Genomic DNA, 20937 nt, shown 5'->3' with positions numbered 1-20937 from the left:
TTTTCACCTATCTCAGTCCCACCTGTTCAAATCCAGCTAAGGTTAGCAATGACTGAAAAATGCCATATAACTGCTATTTGGCAGTCTATGTGAAATGAGTTGGTGGTCCCAGTCTAGTCCCACATCAAAAAAAAAGACATCACTATGGTTGGGACTGTTTGACACTCTAGTTGGCAGTCTCAAAGCCACCAAGAATTAAAAGGGCAAGGAAATGTCAACTCCCTTCTTCGCTCCTTGAGGTGGTCCTTTCGGGTAAAGGTACACTGGCAGGGAAGCATGGGGAATCTTACACTCACACTTGACTATGCTGTGAAAAAATTCAGAACATCAATCTCCAGGGCTTATGATCTGGCACCTTCCACTAGGTAAAAGTTTACACAAAAATTTAAGAAACACTAGATGAATCATTCTAATTCGGTTTTATAACTGTCTGACAAGCTCTTAAATAATGGCTTTCAAAAAAAATCTTAAATAACTTCATCAATATAAACTAATTTACTAACAGGCCCTGCATAAATTTAACAACAAACATTTTTCATAAATATCACTAAGTACTTAATGTAGATTTATGTGCAATAATTTATGAAAAATCTTTTGCACAGTACAGCACTTATGAGCAAGTAGTGTGTATACCCTTTAGTAACCTTTAAAATATGTTGACTAATAAGCTTTCGTAAACACTTGGACAAAAAAGAAGGCCATTGATAATTAACAAACCTCTGCAGTATAAAGGAGCTTGCACAAGTGAGTATTATACGGTTTTAGTGGAATTTTGTAGACAAAAATTCATCTTGAATTGAAATGTTGAAAGTTTTCATAACCTATAGAACATAACATTCAACTTATGAAAATTATATATTTAAAAATACTTCTAGATTAAAAGGTATTCAAAGATTATAAATTAGAAAAAAATGTAATTTTTCTCTTTTCTGTTTCACGTGTATGGCACACAGTTAAACAAAACAAACTCATTTCTGAGACATACTATTTTAAAATACGTATCAATGAGTTCCTGACATGTCTGTTGATCCTTCTTGTTGCTATTTCTGTCTTCAGGGAAATATGCTGTTATCACACATTGCTGCTTCTATATCTCGAACAGAATTTCATATAAGTAAACTGTTCCAGCGTATCCTGCAACTCCAGCAGAGTAGACTTTGCCAGTGCTGTATGTGTGGACAACTGGTCTTAAATGTAAAAATATCCAAAATTCCAGCATATGGCAACAAACTTCACTCCAAGCAGAGGGTCACTGTATCCAGAACTGCATTTTGCCATTAATTCATTTAAACAATTTAAATCTTTCATTCCACTTTATGGTAAATAGCATTCACTCTATGAGTCCAAACTAGAAAACCGCTGTGTGCTCAAAACCAGCAGGAAATAAGGAATTTCAATGTGCTAGTAGGCAGGCAATGAAGAATCCATTTAGGATAACTTTGCCCCATTTGCCATCAGCATGTTAGCCACAAAGGGTCAACTGCAGGGAAACAAGTTGGGGATGGAGGATGTTAGTACTGTCACACAAATGGAGCTGTGACTAGTGGACCTACACACAACAAATATCAGTGACCTAAGCTCAGTGCTGAAGGGGAAAGGCAAGCTGCTTTTTCCCCCGATATGAGCCAACTCACAAGCTTCAGTTTACCTGTGGCCAAGCAAAACCTTTTCAATTCAGGCTCTGCTCTATTTCACAGGATTAGACCCTATAAAAATAAGTTCTGCTGTATTTTACAGTTTTCGTAAAATCATTCTCTTCTATTACAGCATAGCTGAGTGTAAAAACAAGGCTACTAAGATACTTTAAGAGTCCCTGTTTTTGTAGACCTCTGATTTTTTTTTCCTAAAGTATCTTTGGGCAGAATTTTCTTATGCCCAAAAGGGAATTTCTTCAGGTTTTGTAAATTTCTTCTGGTTTATAAAGGTTAAAGTATTACAGGAAGAGCTCTGACAGTGATGGTTTTCTGTCTGCACAATCTGTGTGATGGCACAGTGCCTTGTACATTCAGGGTCATATCACACAACTATTCTTTCAGCAATCTTGTCAAATTCATCTTTACGGCAATACCATTGGTGTCAATAATTACACCAAGGAAAAATTGCCCAAATAGATGAAAACAGATCATATTAATCATTCACTCACCTCTTCTCTTCTCTCTTCTGCAGAAGGAACTTTAAGTTCTCGGGCTGTGTCATCCTTAGGGTCAAACAAGTATATGTAGTCTGAAGAATAGCTAACAAGGATCTCCTGCCCATCTTCACTGTAGCACAGAGATGTTACCCTGCAGGATTTGTTATTAAGATGTGGAGGAACAAAACGTGCAACCATTCCTGTAGTGCCCCGACCAGCATAATTACCTAAAACAATAAGAAAAACAAAAAAAACACATGCAAACTATAACACATTTTCAGTTAGCAAATATATGGTTAACAAAACAGCCAAAATAGTATGAATTATAGCTAGAGAAATACTAAATATGGCACAAAAGCGACAAGTCAGATCTTGTAAATATTTTATTTTGGTACTTTAACCTCTTTCAGTGTACACACAAGATTAATGTGTTATATAGCATATCACTTGCTACTGTATCTGTAACACTTATTGGAAACAGAATGTTATCAATACTAAAAATATTTACAATACAAAACACAATAATTCAAATTACCACAACCAATTAGAGAAGGGATCTAGAAGATATTCCCTTCAATGTTTAAGGTCATATTGCTATGTACACATACTTATCTAAAGACATGTGGCATATGTGGTGAGGATATTCCTTTGAAATTTCAAAACAAATTACATTTCTCCTTTGACCAACTCACCTGTGCTTTACCCACTAATGAATCTCCACTGGAAATATTTATAACCTTCCAAACCTCTGAACTGATTGAAAATAATCTCTTTTACAAATCATTTACAGATCTCTTTTTTCTGACATGTATGGATTTCTCTCCAAAACTAAAATGGCCTGCAACTGAGAATATTCAGTGCTAGAATAATGACAAGTTCAGTGTGTGCTATCTCAATGCATCAGGGATAATAATGGATTCTTTATACCATAGCAGATGAGCTAGGAGTCTGCTTTTAAATGAGACATAGCATTTGCTTCCAGTACTGGTGTGCCAGCTCTTAAAATCACTATATTCTGCACAGAACAATTATACAAGTGTCTAATGTTTTTTGTCATTTTCCCTCTCTCCCTTACAGGTCTATACAGCTAAATTCAACACAAAGGCAACAATGCTTTGAAGATAGAGAAATATGAAAAAAAGTAGCAATAAAAATGAAATTAAAGTATTTTTAAAATAAGCTTCTATGAAATGTAGTATTTAACAGTATGATGATATTGTGTAGTATAAAAGTTTTACTGACATGCATTTGGGATGACTGCACTGCCACCCATAAGTACTAGAAAAAAATAAACGAACTAATCATGTATATATTACTGTTACTTTGCATGGTGTTTGAGAGATTAAAAGATTAAAAGTCCCTGTCCTAAAGGCTATTTCCCTGTCAAAGTCTAAGTTTTCTACTTCCCACTGTTTTGACCATACAGCCATTCATGAAAAGGTTATAATTTTTATTTTTATTTTTACAGTGAGAAAAAAGTATTTTTCCTACTTCTACCAAAGCATCTGAACAAATTTTCCTCATTATTCTAATCTTTAAAACTAAAAAATTGCTTTGGGCAAAGACCAGAACTAGAAAGTTTCATCTCAATAACTCAAGCTTTCAGAAAGTTCTGAGCAACTGACAATAGGGTCTTAGAATGGAAACACTGTGCCGGATTTGACTATAGATATTGTAGGGTGACCAGATGTCCCGATTTTATAGGAACAGTCCCAATTCTGGGGTATTTTTCTTATATAGGCTCCTATTACCCCCCCCACCCCAGTCCCGATTTTTCACATTTGCTGTCTGGTCACCCTAAGATATTGCTACACAATCAAGCTATATTACACATATGTGCATGTACATTGGCACACCCCCTTCACTGTCTGTTAGAGGAAAGCAAAGACTACTTGATTTATCTGGGTAATAGGGTGACCAGACAGCAAGTTGGAAAAATTGGGACAGGGTTGGGGGTAATAAGAGCCTATATAAGAAAAACACCCAAATACCTGGACTGTCCCTATAAAATTGGGACATCTGGTCACCTTACTGGGTAAGGACTAGATTCAAGCTTTCACAATGAGACCCCCCCCACATGTCCCTCATTCAATTTTCACAGCAAAAGGAATACCCAGTCAGACTATCTGTGGAGGAGAGGATAGGAAGTGGTAGAGACTTCAATGCAAACATACAATGGCTTGTCATGCTGGTTCTTAGGCATTTGATACCTTTGGGCTTGCATGCAAACTCTGAAACAACCAGCCACAGAGCCATTAATAAGACAGTAGTTTGCTCCTTCTAAATTGAAGAAGTAAGACCCTGCATATCTTACTTCTCATAGAGCTCCACAAACCAAAGGCCAGCTTAATTCCCATAATAGTTACATTTGAAATCTCTGTTTCAAGTGTTGATCACATCCCTAAGGTAAAACAGTTTCATAATTAAACAGTGTATTAAATACTCCAGTCATTGTCCGGCTGTGCTGGAAGGACAGGAGACACTGGATGTGGTTTAACTAGACCACAACTTTATGCTTAAATGTCTGGGAGTACCCGGCAGATAGAAGCGTACAGTTCAGGTAATTCCATAATCATTTCAATACACACCCAGCTGGCTTCTGTCAGCCCTCCCCCTTATTGATCCTGGTCCCCAACCAACCCACTACTGAGTTCTCACCATCCCCCACACACTCAAATGAGGCTCTAGGGGTGACTGTCGGGGGGGGGGCTGGGGGGGAGATAGGCTCCCTGCCATACCAGTCATAGGAGCCCCAAACCCCATTTCCACTCCTTTAAAATACCACCTCTAAATCCTTTATCGATCCATTTTATCCAGTCACTGTATGCCTCTTCTGTGGAGTACCTGACATCTGCCACACATTTATATAATGGGTTGTGACATCACAGAGTAACTCCCAGTTCATATTTGTCCCAACTAAGCCCCTCAAACCTGCTGTGCAGAAGGCAAAAAAACAAAACAAAACAAAAACCCACTTCGTGTTCGCCAATCTGGCGGTGAAGGAAAATTTCCTTCCCAGCCCCTTGAGAAAGGAGTGACTAGTGCAATGCTCACAGTGGATCTTGACAAACCCCAGTGTTTCATCACTTCCATGGGTGAAAGAATAGGTGCTGCTCCACCTGGTCCAGATAAAAAAAGGGCTTTTCCTGCACCAGCATGGATCAATACAGTCCTCCCTCTCTTCAGTCATCTGCGGGGATGGGTCAGCATCCCCACGCTGACCTCCTCTGCAGCTACAGCAGAAAGTTACTCCCTGGCTCTCCAGCCCTGTAAAGGGGCATACACCTTTTCCAACAAGCCAGACAACAACCCCCACTGTTTAGAGTGAATGATCTCACCACACACTATCTAAATTTAGAAACTTGGTAATAACTTTAGGCAAATATTGAAGGCTACTAGTATGTCAGGTACAGTGACAACTACTGAGAAGTTAAATGTTTTCTATGAGAATCTGTAAAATTCACAAGATCCCTTTCTGCAAGAAACTATCTTCTAATGAAGCAAAAGCATACAAACATAGGGCTGACATGGATGCAGTAAATGTGCATGTCACTGAGACAGTTCCTGCCCTCATTTTTACTAGAGAAATGTGGCATGCACAACCTAGAGGTGCAATCATACAGTGCTCCAGTGTGGTTTATTTTTGTAAACAATTACTTGAATAAAGACAGAGCATTGCATACTGGAACCAGTAGTCTCTGTGTGCTGCATGTTCCAAGAGAGCCCTAAGAGACATTATAGAATTCCATGTGCTGCATTTGACCTGCAGGAAGTTTTGGCCACCTTAATAGCAGCATTCACTGTTTATTTACAAATAATCAAATCTTTCAAAATATTTCCCTGCAGGCTTTACTGTACTTTTTAGTAATATCCAATATACAATATTTTTTAAAAGCCTAGATCTTACATAAAACTAAGCTTAAGTCATAAACCAGACAAACTAGAACTGTCTGCTGCTAGAAAAATTTACTTAATGTTTATTTCTCACCTGTTGCTCTTGTGCCAAGCATTCGCCGGTCATATATTCTTACTGAGCTATCAGAACAGCCCACAGCAAGATAGTATGGTATTGGAGGACAGATAGCTACAGAGGTGGCAGCACGTCGGCAGTTTATTAAAATATCCTGGAATAAAACAAAGATACTGCACTTACAAAATAGCTCCTAAGCATCTGAAGTAAAATACTACTGGAAAAAAAAGATGCAGCCCCACTAGTCAAGGTACTGCAATCATGTTTGTACAAAAGAGCCAAATCTGGCCCTATACAGATAGGTGGTAAATGTATTACAGGGAAGAGTTACTGCAGTGGACAAAAGAAATCAGAGGATGAAAAACAGCATTATATCAACATAAAAAAAGCTAAGAGTTAAGGGTAGAGAGGGCTAACAACTGCTTGGATTTTCTTAAACAAAGAAACCAGGATGCGGACAGAAAGAATTGCAAATAGGCAGGAAGTATCTACACTAATTCAAAAGGATTAGAATAGGTTTGGTTTATGGGCAGATAATTGAATAGAGGAATGTCATGTATTAAGAGTAATGTAACAAGATTGGGGACCAAAAATAACCAAACCCTAAAATGGAACACAATGCAGAAAACAGAAGAGACGGGGACCAAGGGGCAATATGTATAACACATTTTGGGGGTCAGTTTTTATCTAGATCAGTACCAAACGTTTTCTGGAATCCAAACACTATGGATGAAATTAATACCATCCACGGAGATACATCAGTGATTAATCTGATCTAATATGTTTATTACACCACTATTTTACAGAGGCTGCTTGAGAGTTTAAATTCGCAGCTGAGCTTCCATTATAAGCTCAATTTACACCACCACTTCAAAAATGCACAAAAAAACCCATCACAGCCTCAGGACTGGAAGGTTAGGTCTGAGGCCAAGGTAGAATTTTTCTACCAAGTTTGAAGTAAACCAAACCAGAGGTTCATAAATGTACCTCAGATGTAGAGAGTCCAAACAGCACTCTTTTCTAGCTCCAGGATAATCTTTACAACATGCCTCAGTCAGCTCATCGGGGCCCTCAGAAACCTTATTAGGGTTCAGATTCTAATATTAATACTATAGCCCTATATTTCTGTCATCTTATTGGAAATTTTGGTTCTTACATCTTTACAATCTTCTTTTGTGCAACTTGTTTTGATTCGAGTATCAAACCACCTTACAGTTCCGTCCTCACCGCAAGAGAGGAAAGTATAGGGATCATTTGGTACTGTCATAATCTGAAATGAAAAAAAGTCAGTACCATTAATAGTTCAAGAAAGAATATAATTTTGGGAATAAAGCCTTTAATATTAGTGAGCAATAATCACAGGGTGATTTTTAATTGCGCTCAAGATTTCTATGAAAATAATCAAAAGTGAAAGATAGTTGAAAATTTAAAATAGTTTATATTAGTCTTTAAAACAACCTTACAGATAGTCCTCCAGCAGCTGAAATAAGCATTTAAATCCCACAAACACTTCCATTGCCTATTGCATAAATGACGCACAAACTTGGTATTTTTAGTTATTAAATAAATAATTAGCATCTAAAGTGAGAATAAAAGACAGGTTCATTTTATTTTCTATTATGCAACAAGAGAATATTTTAACAATCTAACTACACTGTAGTCTTAAAATCCATCCCCATACAAACCACAGGAAAATACTTACCAACACTGTTCCCCCAATCAAGTTGCTTCTTCCATGCAAGATACAGTAATGAACTGAAGTCTATTATTGCTCCCTATCCTTCAATGCATTAATCAGTATTTTCTTCACTTTCACTGAATTGTTTTATTACACCATATTCCTGATCTCCGGAAAGCTATCAATTCCTACAAAGATGTAGTGATATTCCAAATAAGGGTGTTCTCAGAAAACTAATCATTGGTCCAGATTCATTTAACAAATCATTCCATAAAATATAGAGAACAAGAAGTGCCAAATATTACAGAGCAGAACACCTCAGGTGGATGAAGGCATGTGAACTGTGATATGATCACACACTTTATTTCTTTATATACAAAAGAGAATTTTAAAGATATCTTATGGAAAATGTAAACATCTTTCATTTAAATATGTACATCTCAAGCCACTAATTTACACAGAATGAAGTAATGAAATTTGTTTAAAGTGTGGAAATCCTAGAATTACTATTCCAGTCATTAGGCTGTCCACATTTTTGGTTGTTCAACAGTACCCTTCCCTTTAGGAGCTCAGTGTCTGAAAAACAGCTACCAGACCATCACAAGTTAAGTGCAGCAGAACCTCACTCTTTCACACTACTGACAAGAGCAGACAGGGCGAATTACTGAATTAGTTAGTAAGTAAGTAAGTAACAGGCTGATCCTACTTTCATTAAAGTCAATGGGAGTTTTTCCATCGACTTCAGGCCGTAGATGAACACCAGGCAAAAGTAATAATGAAGCACAAATGTACCACATTCATTTATTTCAACTGCTGTAGTTTAGTTTTGATTATATTGGTAACAATACAGTATTTTATAATTCACTATTAAATATGCTGTAATTTGTAAGGAGCAAGGGGTTTCTTTTCTTTTTATTAAAAAAATGAAATAAATATCAGTAGCTGTAATCTGAGCTGACTTCATAAATATTGTCCCTTAACACGATATCGTATATAACTATCTTTAAATTATCGATCTAAAAAATTAAGCTGTACAAAAAAATCTTGACACACTGGAAATATGAAGGCAAGAATTATCCTTAGAAGTATACTCTTTCTGAAATAGAAATAATATGAATAGTGGCAAAGTCTGGTATTTGGTAGTGACTATTCATAGTTTTTGAACTGCCAGGTATAAACTGCAAATACTCCAGTCTCCAGAGGCCCATTTTGTGCGTGTGTCTGTCTGGCTCTCAAAAATATACTCCATTCCTCTTCTCCCACAACTTGTCTCTCATAAAACAATGGCACAGTGCTCATGAATTTCCACAAGCTTCCTTATTGTGAGGTGTGTCAGTCATGGTCTGTAATTGCCACAAGCTCCAAGTGATGAAGCCAGTCTAAAATCTATCCCATTGTTTAATTCAGAATTAGTACCTGAGGGACAGATAATATTAGCTTTTGTTATTTAGAGAATATAGTGAGATAAAGTTCTATTTTTAATATAATGAGGCAATTAAATACAGTTGAAAAATAAACTCAGACTTCTTAAACACATTTTCCCCCATGGTCAAAAAATACTTTTAAATGAGATGAAGCATCTAACAAACTGACAAATTAATTCCAAGTTGTATCTGCAAGTCAATTCTTTTCTCCCCAATACTACCTCTTACTTGCTCTGCTGAGCTTTGAAGTTTCAGGGATCTAAGATCAGTGCTCACTGTGCTACACAACTTTGTATCTGCTTCATTATTCAAGTACAAGATAGGTTTTAGGTAGAGTAATAATATTTAAATAAGTTGTACCTTTCTATCCTAAAGTATTTTACAAATATTCTATCAAAGAACTGTTTTGAAAATAGTAAAAGCTGCTGAAGTGCATATACCACCAACAGAACCACAGAAGTCAGAGAATCACTCATTAAATCCTCAACCTACCCTGAAAACCAATAACTATGATTTCACCTTCACCTTTTCTGTTACGTCATCTGTATCCACAAGTACAACACACAAGCTGCAATCTCCTTCATTTCTAGCAAAATAGGCTAACTTAACTCTGAACAAAATCAACTATTGAAAATACACTGTGTTTGAGATTTTCAACAAACTATAGGCGATTTTAGAAACATCTTCCCATAACTTTAATTAAAAACATTACAAATCAATAATTTCTCAAAATGATAAACGCTACACACTATTTCTATTTAAAAAACAAAAAGGATTTCCCTCCATTAGCATTCACTTAACACAAGTCAAACACAGCCATGTCCCTAATCATCTACTTCAATGCCACCACTTCAATATTCCTAACATTCACCAGATACCCATTTCTAACACCTGTACATGGTCAGAGTTCAAGGTTGCATCATTCCGTGTGTGGAGAATAACTCTGCCTGGTACAGATGAACAACTAATGAGTCATAGTGGAATTTACAAAACAGAAGTTTTGTATAGGATGTATACTTTAACCAAAACGTTGTGAGCACCATGCTCAGTAAAACTGAAGGAATGTCATGAATCTACTCTCTAAAGAAATATCTATGACTGGACAACAGACTGATGGAGTCTAGTCACAGGCTCAGGAAATCAAGACAGACTAAAAACAAAGAAGAATGGAAGAACGGAACTTGAGACATCAAGTTTTAAGCTCTATTGAGAAAGCTATTTCTTGAAGTTGACTGAAGGTATTATGCTAGTTGACGCAAGATGACTTGTTAGGCTAGAACAAGTTCCCAGGAGATGCAAAAATGGGGTTCCATTCCTCACCACATTCATTAACTTATCCTTCATTGTTTTCCTCTGGCAACCCCCTGTATCACACGGTTACTCTGATCTTCGGCTGAACTGGGTGCTGGAAACTGCATTTGCACTACAAATATGCATGTTTGTTAGTCTATATTCAAGATTCTGCTGCTCCAGTTTTCCTAGCCTAATGCTTGGCTGTTCACTTTCTTCTGGAATAATCTTCAACTACTTTGTTCTCTTTTATAAAAGGAAAATAACTCAACTTGTTCAATATATCAAATTCATATTTATCCAGCAAAGGCTTGGTAGTTAACACTATAGGTAAATACCACTGTCACCGCTGACTGAACTCTTACCTCTTTACCATGAGAACACAAACAGTCGGTATTAAAATCTAGATCGTGTTGAGTACCCTTGGCCCTTAGTAACTCATATCTCAATCCTCAGAGACTCTTCTGAAACCATGGGTGGAGTGACAGGCTACACCATTCTCTTCCATATTTTTGGGATGCAGTGAGGGTAAGATCAACTCATACAGTCTAGTTAAGGGCTGGATAAATAAGTGCAACATCAGATAGCGAATCATGTTCAGACATGAAGCTGTTTGAAAATATGAAGTGATCTTAGCTCCCATGATAAGAAGGAGAATGCCACTAAGGAAGCAATAGCTTCCTGATCAAAATAAACGAGAACACACAAATTAAACGCATCTCAAAAAAGAAATAACTGGTGTGAGGGAGGAACCTAAGATGATCTTTGGCAAAAGTGACAAGCAATCCTGAGTACAGTTTTACACTATAAAAAACTTACATTGGTATAACTACATCATTCAGGGATGTGAAAAATCCATCCCTGGTGTAGACAGCGCTATGTTGACCGGAGGGCTTCTGCCATCGATTTAATCTACTACCACTCACAGAGGTGGATTAACTATGCCGACAGGAGAAACCCTCCCATTGGCACAGTAGCATCTTCACTGAAGTGCTACAGCAGTGCAGCTGTGCCACTGCAGTGTTTTAAGTGTAGACCTGCCCTAAGACTATTGAACTCAAGCTGCATCCAGTCTACAAATACAAAATGAGCTCCATAGGGTTGCCTTGCACATCTCCTGAGAAGACGACATTGTTCAGTTAAACGTTTCTGACAAGTCCTTTAACTGCACACAGACATATACTGTTAAAGAAACTTCTACCACATAACGAGAAATTAATCCAGACAGCTCTTTAGACATGTTCCATTTTGACATGAATCACCATTCTTTTGCTTTGTTTGATACTAGTATATTTGATTCTTCTCATATCTTTTGTCCACTCTGTATAAAAACCAAAGGACCTATCAAGAACTAACTAATACTGGAAGGTCTGAGCTAGATAATTATGAAAGTAGCATTTGAAAAATACTGGAAAACTAAGATGGAATGTTGACAACTCCAAGAAAGTGGTGACAGTTTATCTTTATCTTTTGTAAAATTTAGTATGGGTAAGTCAGTAGGGCAAACAAGAGGCAAAATTGTCTAGTGAATTTAGCATGAAACTGGAGTCAGGAACTCCTGATTTTTACTACAGCTTTGCCAAGTCACTTAAACACACTTTGTGTTGCTTTGCCCATCTGTAAAATAAATGGGGATATTACTAACATAGGGGTTTTGAGGATTAATGATGATTGTAATGTATTATTTCCACCAAAAAAAGTCCTTAAGATTATAAAGATGTATCTGTAACTTAAAAGGTGAAAATGTGCTGAAAGCTAGGAAATTCTCTGTAAGATTTTATATTTACCTTAGTACAGTAAAGGCCTTGTTTTTCTCCCTTTAATAAAAAATGATATACAAACTACCTGTCCCCCTAACATGTAGATAAACAAGTGCTATTATGTATCTGTTGCTATCTGCTTATATATTTTGCAGGGAAAGTGGCCTTAACAATACTTGACTTTAGAGTCTCCTTTATTTGGACAATTTATTTCTCTACTAAAGGAAATTACACATGAAATGACCCCTAAAAGTTACAAATCAAAGGAAAACTAGTTTAAATGACTGTGAAGCATAGAAATGAAGTTGTCACTGTCAGACTGAAATCCTAGCTAATATCAACACCGACATCTATTTTTCCTGTCTTAAATAAATCTTGTGCTTTTATACAGAGATGATATACAATACCTCATAGGTAGTTCCATAGTGGCACGTAAATTGGCATTGTCTGTTGGTCTCAGCATCTTGCTCAACATTAGTATAAAAAATTACTCCATCTCCAGAACAGGACACAATCTGCTTGTCATTGGTGCATGGTAAGAATTTTGCACTAAAAATATTTGCCCTGTGTCCTGAGCGAATGGTTGTTAAAACCTACAAAGCAAACAAGAAAGGCTTGTGTTAGGTTAATAGTTTCAAAACAAATAGCAACACATGGAAAAATAAAATAAACTTTCAGCCAATAATCCCAAAGTTCCAGAGTATGGAATGCTAGAAATGTACACAGTCTGTTGTCCATAAAACAAAGAAAATGCTGTGAGAAAGGAATGGATTGCGAGATAAGGTGATATACAAGAGGCATATGCATGCTCTCTCTCGCTCTACGTCAAAATGGTCTGCAAAATGAAAGAGTTGGAGGGCCACTGCCCTAAAAGTATTTCTTGAAAAAGCCAGTACCTATATTTTAAAGATTTTGACTCTTGGACACTTATCCTGGAGCATGAAGAGGCAGCATTACATGAAGTGGTAATGAGCCACTAGACAGCTGGCAGTAGCAGCTGAGAAGACTTAAAGGGAGCAAGAAATCTAATATGAGCACACTATTTACTTTTTAAATGTACTGTCCTGAAGTTATCCCAAAGGTAAAATAGCACAAATTATAAAAGAGCAAAATCATATTAAAAAGTAGAACTGAAAAAGTTTTATGGTGGGTTTCACAGCATCCCTACTTCTAAATTGGAACTTAACCTCACTAATGTAGGGCACTAAAAATTCCAGGCTTGACTATTAGTTTATTACCAAACATTTTAACATGACGCATATTTAATTCAGCAATGATTTTTTTAAAATCATACATACACAGTACAATTTAGCAATGTAATGCTATTTATGTTACCATAATCTTTTATAGGGTCTCAATATTTTGTGGCAAAATATTCTGTATGCTTTCATTTCCTAACCCACCTTAAATTAGAATATTAAAACTGAACAAAATTAAAAAACTAAGTGTGCTTTTCTACTTTGATTTACTTTATTTCTCCCACCTCTGACAATGAGAGCAGACTGACAATTTCATTTTTTTTTTTCTAGCAACCGTCTCATTCTCATGTTAGTACAAGATGTTTACAATATGACAAGGACTTCTAAAGCTTTCCACCAATTAACTTAATCAAAGAAAGTTTTACAGAGATCAAGTTTCTCTGTAAATTCTTGCCTTGTATTTTAAAAGCATTACTTCAAACTTTTTAAAATGATTTATGCAAGTGCTAACAATATATTACTTAATATTCTGCATGTTCTAAGATATGGATACAACTATATATTACGTATCCAGAGAGCCAATCAATTCACTTTATTTTGCTGCATTCTCCTCTTTATTCAGGTAGGTTCAGAAAAATTATATAAACAGAAATGTAAAAAAACACCCTCAGAGCTCAATTTTGTTTAAAATGAGCGAAGAGTTCAGCACCAAATCCACAGAGCTCTGCTGCCAAAGTAAGAGATCTCAATGGATGACTTCCATTATATTAAGATGCTTTAGCTCAGTCACAGCTAATGCCCAAAATAAGAGGTGGTTCTGACAGATACCTCCCCTCACATTCCATGAAAGAAATATTTTTGACTTCACACCAAACTATATCTGAGCTCCCAAATAAAAATCAACAAACTAAATAATATGAGGCTTTTCTCCATTCCCTAATAACTTCTCTGTTTGTCATGATATATATGGTATATCATATCATATATTGTGATATATCTTGACTTTAGCAAAGCTTTTGATATGGTCTCCCACAGTATTCTTGCCAGCAAGTTAAAAAACTATGGATTGGATGAATGAACTGTAATGTGGCTAGAAAGTGGACTAGATCGTCAGGCTTAATGGGTAGTGATCAACAGCTTGATGTCTAGCTGGCAGCCGGTATCAAGCAAAGTGCCCCAGGGGTTGGTCCTGGGGCCGGTTTTGTTCAACATCTTCATTAATGATCTAGATGATGGGATGGATTGCACCCTCAGCAAGTTTGTGGATGACACTAAACTGGGGGGAGAGGTACATATGCTGGAAGGTATGGATAGGGTCCAGAGTGACCTATACAACTTGGAGGATTGGGCCAAAAAAAAAATCTGATGAAGTTCAACGAGGGCAAGTGCAGAGTCCTGCACTTAGGATGGGACAATCCCATGCACTGTGCCCTTGTTGCCAAGAAAGCTAACGGCATCTTGGGTTGCATTAGTAAGAGCATTGCCAGCAGATCAAGGGAAGTGATTATTCCCCTCTATTCACTGGTGAGGCCACATCTAGAGTATTGCATCCAGTTTTGGGTCCCCCACTACAGAAAGGATGTGGAAAAATTGGAGAGAGTCCAACAGAGGGCAATGAAAATGATTAGGGAGCTGGGTCACATGACTGAGAGGCTGAGGGAACTGAGCTTATTTCGTCTGCAGAAGAGAAAAATGAGGGGGGATTTGATAGTAGCCTTCAACTACCTGAAGGAGGTTCCAAAGAGGATAAAGCTAGGCTGTTCTCAGTGCTGGCAGATGCCCAAACAAGGAGCAATGGTCTCAAGTTGCAGTGGGGAGGTCTAGGTTGGATATTAGGAAAAACTATTTCACTAGGAGCGTGGTGAAGTACTGGAATGGGTTACCTAGGAAGGTGGTGGAATCTCCATCCTTAGAGGTTTTTAAGGCCCCGCTTGACAAAGTCCTGGCTGGGATGATTTAGTTGGAGTTGGTCCTGCTTTGAGCAGGGGGTTGGACTAGATGACCTCCTGAGGTCTCTTCCAACCCTAATCTAAGATAACTCCCACCATCTCTCCCTTACTCCTTCCCCAAAAAGGGAATGCAGCCTCCCTTTGTTCTGCTCCCACCTCCCCATCCCTTATTGAGTCATATACTATATCCTTCACCAGGTCACAACCAGCCCTGCTCCTCTTTCTTCCTTGGTCACAGGCCCTACCAACACCTTCTTTGCAATTAAAAGGTGCCTTCTTTGCAATTAAAAGCTGATCAGCCCCTCCCTCTCTCTCTCTCTACCTCAGATTTCTCCAGTTGAGACTCTGGTTCTGCTTCTGAAATTGAGGCGAACCTCTGCAATGGGCCTGTGCCTGCACTCAAATTCTTGGGAACTCCGGATTCTGCCCCAAGAGGGCTGAAAAAGCAAAATGGTTATGTGCAGCTCTCAGCACTGTTGTATACTTTCACTGAAGGAAGGAAGCTCTCAGCTTCATCATCAGCCCCATCTGTCTCAGTCCCTCTCATCCCCAGGTACACTTCATGTACAGCAGTACCATAAAGGACTGAATGATGCCATTCCTTCCCTGCCTCCAACTGCAGTCTATGGTAACACAGTCAACAGTTAGTATTTCCAGCCCCTCCCTCACCTTCCCCATATATCCCTTGCTGCTCTCTTTATTGTGCTGACAGAAAGGGAAAATTAGAGGCACCTGTCACAAAAGCTGTTTGTGCACAAGCAGAGAAAAAGGAGAAAAGATTTAATATGTGGGGTTTAGCTCTATTTCATTACCAGCCACCACAATGCCCTCCCCCCCTTTAAAAAAAAAAAAAAAAAAAAAAACAGCAGCAAAATGCTTGCTTCAGAACACCACTTGGCCTCCTAGGCAAAATTAAGGCCTCAGACCTTTTCCACAAAAGGTAAACAAAATATTTTACATTTCACATTCAAAAATTTGCAATTGCTTAGATATTACACAGAAAATCAACTGAAGTGGGAGTAATGGAAGTGCAAAACTTTAAATTTTGTCTTATTGCACAGTGAAACGTTGGGGCAGAGCAATCGGCTGGTTGGCTCATTTCTCTTGCTCCTAACCACAAATATCCTACTTCTAGCAGCAATATATAGGACAAATAAACTTTCTTTTGGAAATTCCATTTAAATTATAGCTCCTATTAAGTGAAACTAAAATCTTTATTCATTGTAACTAAATTCTTCACTATACTATAATTCAGGCATTTTACTTAAAAAAGTAAAAATTGAAGTCACCGGTTTTATTTACAAATCCCTAGGTCCAGAGATGGAGTGGAACGAACACATGAGGTATGACTAGGAAAAGTGGTTGAGTTTAGGTTGGGCTTAGCTAACACATGCTAGACAAACCCAATCTAAATTCCACCATTTTCCAAGTGTAGATCTACTGCCCTCGTAGCTCATAAAATTCTTTCCACAGCTAGATTTTAAGTAACCTGCATTTTCTTGCTGTGTATTGTCACTTGTCTAATACAAATAAATGTTTAGATACAGAAAATTAGGTCTTAGTTTTAAGTATCATTTGCCTTGAGCAGAATAAGAAAAAAAGATCCCACTCAGAAGAGTTCATCACAGGTGTCCATGAATAAGTAAAATCAGGACAGCCTTTTCCGTTAGGATTTATAGTTATATTAGAAAACTCAGTAACATTCTTTTTCACTCTGGGTCTTTCAAGCCACAGAAACATATGGCCCATTCAAGCTAAGTGAATATTATATTAGAACACCATCTGGACTGGCAGGGAATTCTATTATGTATGCACATTTTCATCCTCCCAAGATATATTGTGTAACTATTAAGAGGGCTTGCCCTTGATTACACATGTTTTATCAGTTGCATATGTTCTAAATTTAAAAACTTTGGTTTCACTTTTTATTTTGCTAAATTGTGGTTAACCCTTGTGAAATAGTGCAATATAAGAATTTTTTCAGGGTCTACCTGAACATTGATAAATTACCAGTATGTTGCTACAATTTTTCTCCAGAGAGCAAAAAAATTTAATGTTTCTCACTCACAAGTTGGCATGCATCATCAGCTGCATCATCAGTTTATGTTCCATCATATTACTTAGTAAGGGTCTATACTAGTTTTGAAATACTAGTTACATGCAGCTGTAGGAACTCAAGTGGTTCCTCGGTTGGGGTGGGAAAGAATACTCAATGCAAGCTGAATGTCTTCAATTTGCAAGCTGTCAGACAGACATGAATCAAAGTTTGAGCCATCAACCTTTCAGTTATTCCTGGGGGAATTCTGCACTAAAGAATTAAAAATTCTGCGCACAATATTTTAAAATTCTGTAAAATTCTGCATATTTTATTTGCCAAAACAACACAATACAATCATGCCAGTTTCAATTATTTTGGTAATTTATTTCAAAATATCTGTCAGCAAGTGTGTCTGTAGCAATACAGACCAAAAAAAAAAAGATTCTGGTAATTTTTTTTTTTTGACACAGATTCCTTGCTAGACATATTAATACAGAACTTTGAGTAATTCATTTAAATTAGAATACAGAATTGTATTTCCCGCACCCATCAGAAGCAGTGCAAATGCTTGGGGGTGTCAGGGGTAACAGAAGATCTGAGGGAGAGGGAAGGAGGCTGGAGTGAACCTGGAGGGTTGTTGGGTGTGGGTGGGAAAAATATGGAACAGGCTTTTTTGGGGAGGGGAGAGGCAAGATTGTTAGGGAGTTGAGGAGCCTCCCCCCTGCAGACCCTGGCTGACCCCAAGCATCTCCCATTCAGTTAGTCACATCTGCTCCTGTACCCGCACCCCCATCCCAACGGGTCTCTGTAGCCTCCTCCCCCATCCCCATGTGTCCCTGCAGCCCACCCTCCCCCATCCCCATGTGACCTTGCACCCACACTTCCATTCAGCTTCTGGCTCAACACTGTTACCCCATTAGCTCCTAAGCCCGCACTCCAGTCTGTCCCCCACACAAGCCATCCTGAACCCCAGTGTGTGACCCCCAGCAGCCCCATGTGCCCCACTCTCTGCTAACCTGGCTCTGCGGGCTGGGTGCTGTGATGAACTTCTACTCTCAGGGATATTCTGTGCCACTACGCGCGCGCACAACATTTTTTCCCCCACAGAAAATACATTCTGCCCTAAAAGCGCTGCAGTTCCACCTTTTTCCCATCACAAGCCGCTGTGGCACCAGAACAGCCTGCTTCATTCATGCTGTTGGTTGTTATGGCGCTACAGCGGCCTCTAATGGAGAAAAGGTGTAACTGCAACACTTCTTGGGCAGAATGTATTTTCTGCAGAAAAAAATAAAATTATGCGGGACAGATGAATTCTGCACGTGCACAGTGGTGCAAAATTCCCCCAGGAGTAAACCTGCATTGGTCTCGCAGCAAAATATAATTAACAAACAGCCGAGGTAAGAAGAGATCCATATATATGGACCTCATCTACACTCTTAAAACTCCCACCACTGCAGTTCCACAAGTTGTAGCAATAGTGCACATGCTAGTGTAACAGGCATTTTTTATCTGTCATCTAATACTGCTATAAGCTGTACTAGTCGTACTATAGTGGAAGATTTAAGAAAGATGCCTATACAAAGTGATGGAAAAGTTAACAAAATGGTTTAACCCCAATTCTGAAATCTGGGATTAAGGTGTGTGGGGAGACCAAGAATAGAAATCAGGATGACATTGTGGAGGAATAGGTGAGGGTTAGTGCTAGGAGCATTCATTAACAATAATAATGCTACTTAAAATGTGGCAAATCTTTTGGACATTATTCTCAGTAACGTGCACAATCTGCTATGTGCTTTCCAAACAGAGGCAAAGACCATCCTGAGGAGCTCACTGCATGATTTTTATCCCCCTAAATACAGAGATGGTACTCTAATCTTACATTCAAGAAGCAGAAAGTGTGGGACATCCAAAGATACTTTTGATTTTAATAGTCTTTCATTGATGATCCCAAAGAACTTTATCTGCATGTAATAGATGGGTCTACAGACACAGTGAGGTAAGTTCTTTATCCAAGACCGCACAGCAAGCCACAGAATGCAGGAGTCATGACTTGCCATCCTTGCTCTGACCTTCTAAAAGCCCTTTCATTAGGGGGCGCAGGCTGTTAAGACCCTCATTTCCATCAGAAGCAGCAGATGGGGAAGAGAGAAACATGATTACTGATTCCTCCTTTTGCTTTCCCCATCCAGCCACAGCCATTAACACAATGAGCCCCCAGTGTTCCCACTCCATCATCAGGCCACTCCAGCTTCTTCTCAGAGTGGCAACCTGTAAAGACTCCAACCCATGAGAGCCAGAGATACCTCCCAGGAACCCAACTTCACTGCCCACCAATACCAGGGTTAAACATGATCTTTCTCAGAGAGTTTGGCCAATGACATCACCCAGTCTTGGGACCAGACTGGACTTGGGACCAGACAGGTAAAACAAACATTTTCACTGAACAAAAATGGAAAGTAAAGATCACAAGGAAAAGACATAATAAAGCATTTACATTTATGCAACCCCTATTTCCTGCATTTCATTTCTCTGAAAACCCAGCCCAGGGCTCTGCTAATTTGGGAGGTGATGACACACTGTTATAAGACTTGAATCAAACTGCTACTTACTGTTGAGCATGAACTATTATGCTGTGAAGATAAGCATTCTCTCCACTCACCCAACCCTGAATTACAAACCCAGCAGATACCACCTTCAATATAAAAATGGTTTTAGGTTAAACCTTGATATAAAAAAAGCTTAGCTAGCGAGAGCTAGAAGCCTAGGCCTTATCTACAGGAGGCAAGTTTCTTAAACTAGTTTAACCTTTGTTTACATCAATTTAGATCAAGTGCTTCTACATTAGTGATCTGTAGTGGTTTCACGAGATCAATTTTTGAAATAGATTTAGTTAAACCACTGCACTTTACTATTATAGAGAAAAGCTTAGTCTTCTCCGATCTAAAGACAAAGCAGTGGCCTTGAATACGTTTACACACACCTTAGAACTAAAAACGTCACCATCAATTTGAAAATACAGTCAACTTCAAACATTAAGTTTTAAGAGTAGTTTCAGGTACAACACCCCTACCCTCAAATCCCACTGCTAGGTTTTGTGGTTTTATGATATTGTCTTATGGAGGAAAAAAAAAACAACCCTCTCTCTCTGTTGCTATGTAAAAGGCCCCACACAAATAGGGGAAACAGTAAAATTGGCTGAACACAACATAAATCAAAACCAGAAAAAATAATTCCTCTGATCTTTCAATCCTCTGATCTTTCAATCATAGGAAACTTAGGTGTTGACTGTAGCAATAATATGTAAGAAAATTACATCCAGAAGACCAGAAGTTTGATTTTTAAGTTGACGGATTATTAATACAATAATGACTGCAGATTAATCATCATTTAAGTATCTCTTGCTCTGACCCAGAACTGTTCATTCACCTCACCCCACACTAACATCCCTCTTGGCTTTGGGAAATTTCTTCCCTCCTCCCCACAGCAGTCTGACTAACC

General features: G+C 38.2%; 1 protein-coding gene across 12 annotated transcripts in view; it reads right to left on the bottom strand.

Annotated features, from left to right (window-relative positions):
* The window catches only part of DCAF6 (DDB1 and CUL4 associated factor 6), a 158423-nt gene that overhangs the window by 92076 nt on the left and 45410 nt on the right, over positions 1-20937 (bottom strand). For all 12 annotated transcript variants that reach the window (XM_043538454.1, XM_043538457.1, XM_037906796.2 and 9 more), the window contains 4 exons: positions 12661-12846; positions 7258-7371; positions 6120-6255; positions 2144-2358 (listed from right to left, as the gene is read on the bottom strand). In XM_043538454.1, the coding sequence (XP_043394389.1) occupies positions 2144-2358; positions 6120-6255; positions 7258-7371; positions 12661-12846 (651 nt within the window). The remainder of the gene's footprint in view (positions 1-2143; positions 2359-6119; positions 6256-7257; positions 7372-12660; positions 12847-20937) is intronic.

This window comes from Chelonia mydas, chromosome 1 (genome assembly GCF_015237465.2).
Source record: "Chelonia mydas isolate rCheMyd1 chromosome 1, rCheMyd1.pri.v2, whole genome shotgun sequence".
NCBI classification, from domain to species: Eukaryota; Metazoa; Chordata; order Testudines; family Cheloniidae; genus Chelonia; species Chelonia mydas.
Note: the sequence above shows the minus strand (reverse complement) of the source record. Positions and strands in the feature narration are given on the sequence as shown.